Genomic DNA, 2,024 nt, shown 5'->3' with positions numbered 1-2,024 from the left:
TAATCTGTGAGCAGCTAAAAAGATGGTGCATGTTTACACGTTCAGAAATATTGATGCTGCCAGCACCGTCTTCGGCATTAATGGCTATCTTTTCGACACTTGAAGAGCTTTTTTAATCTTAATCATTACTGGTTATTTAAACTGGCATTATTGTGTTTGCTTCATCTTTGACATTCTTCACTTTTCGAAATCTTCTGCTCTCTGCTTCAGTGTAAACTGCATTATGGTGAATACTTGAAAGGGTTCGTATATGATGAAATCGTCCGAAGATGAACCTACAACTTAAATTTTGTCGCCCTCTATACAAAAGATGAAAGGACGTAGGTTCAAAAGTACTCCACCATGGAGACCTTATCGTCTCCGATTCGAAAAATCTCAGGCGGAGGTTTCAAGCAAACTACCTAAGTCCGTGCCAGAAACTATTGATTCTCTTTATCCTGCATCTTTTGGTACACATGTATCGAATGTTCCTGAGACTCTTCTGTCTGATATGGATTCAGATGACCTGGATGATTTTCCTTTGGCTCAATTATTGAAGAAGACCACTGTTCTTGACGTTCTTGTTGAAATGCCTACTGCTCCTTCCGTGTCTGTTCATTCTTAGGAAAGCTCGTCCACACAAGGAGTGTTTGTTCCTACTCCTAGTATTCATCACACTTCTAATTTTCAACCTGGACCTTCAATTCCCTCTGAACCGAATGTTGCACATGCTTTTGTTCCTAGTGATGTTTCTACTGCACCTGAAGTAAGAACTGATGTTCGTAGTGATGAGAATGAGTTGGATCCTCCCAATCCTGACATTCATTCGGAAGAAGTTCCTGTTGGTACTGATAATAACCCAACTGTTCTACCTGTGTCTCCTGAAGTCCCTGTTGCACCATAGCCAGCAAAGAGAAAATCTCAACAGAATTGACGTAATATTACTATCAAAACTGGCAGAAAGAAGATTCCTCCTAATATTTCATCTGTTCCAATCGATGGAATCTCCTTTCATCATGAGGAGAATGTTCAACGTTGGAAGTTTCTGGTTCAGCGGAGGTTAGCAGATGAGGTAAATGTCTCCGACAAACATCAGTCCTGCATGAGTATCATGAATCTTATTGAAAGGGCAGGTTTATTTAAAACTATTTCAAATGTCGGACCATTTTATTCCCAGCTTATTAGGGAGTATATTGTCAACTTGCCTGATGAATTTAATGATCCTAGTAGCACGGATTATCAGATCGTTCATATTAGGGGTTTCAAATTTGTAATTTCTCCTGCGGTGATAAACGGTTTTCTAAGAAATGTTGTTGATCTTGACTGTTCTCCGTTGTCTCCTTTAACTGAAGTTTTGGCTTCTGTTTTATCTGATCGGACTTTATCTTCGTGGCCTGTTAATGGAATACTTGCAGTTGCTCTTAGTTTCAAATATGTCATTATGCATAAGATTGGTATTGCTAATTGGTTCCCATCTTTCCATGGTTTCAGTGTATCTGCTGTCTTAGGAACTTTCTTGTATCAAATTTGTAATGACAACAAGATGGATACAGGCACTTTTATTTATAATCATCTTTTACGGCATGTTGGTTTGTTTAGACAAGATTCCAATTGCTCTCCCATGTTTTTTCTCTAGTCTTCTTCTTCATTTGAATGTTGTTGTGATAACTGCATCTGATGCTCTTGGACCTGATCCTAAAACATTATCCCTCAGCTATAAAATTTTTCAGGGCAGCCATGTGCCTGATATTGATCATGATGTGCATCCTTCTTGCAGATCGCGCATCTTCGATACAAGTGACTAGGATGAGTCTGTTGAAGGCTTCTTTGTTGATCGCGAGTTGGCATCTAGGATTGTGAATTCACTTACCGTGGTATCTCGAGCTCTGTCTAATTCCATCAATCTATTATCTAAACGGCGGCTAGAAGTTGACTCTCTCATTTGTCATTTAAAGTCTTTTGCATCGTCTAGTAGTCGAAGGGATCTTGAATCTGACTAATATTTTTTTTTGGTTCAAAAGAAGAGCAACAACTGTTTTGAAGGA

At 39.0% G+C, this 2,024-nt stretch overlaps 1 protein-coding gene across 1 annotated transcript; it reads left to right on the top strand.

Moving 5' to 3' along the window:
* The first annotated feature begins 310 nt into the window (after positions 1-310).
* Positions 311-1,784, top strand: LOC127148356 (uncharacterized). Its single transcript, XM_051081833.1, has 5 exons — positions 311-588; positions 724-855; positions 940-1,051; positions 1,157-1,532; positions 1,579-1,784. Exons 1-5 carry the CDS (start codon positions 311-313, stop codon positions 1,782-1,784), a joined length of 1,104 nt encoding a protein of 367 aa, XP_050937790.1.
* Positions 1,785-2,024: the final 240 nt, after the last annotated feature.

Source organism: Cucumis melo, chromosome 1 (assembly GCF_025177605.1).
Source record: "Cucumis melo cultivar AY chromosome 1, USDA_Cmelo_AY_1.0, whole genome shotgun sequence".
NCBI classification, from domain to species: Eukaryota; Viridiplantae; Streptophyta; class Magnoliopsida; order Cucurbitales; family Cucurbitaceae; genus Cucumis; species Cucumis melo.
Note: the sequence above shows the minus strand (reverse complement) of the source record. Positions and strands in the feature narration are given on the sequence as shown.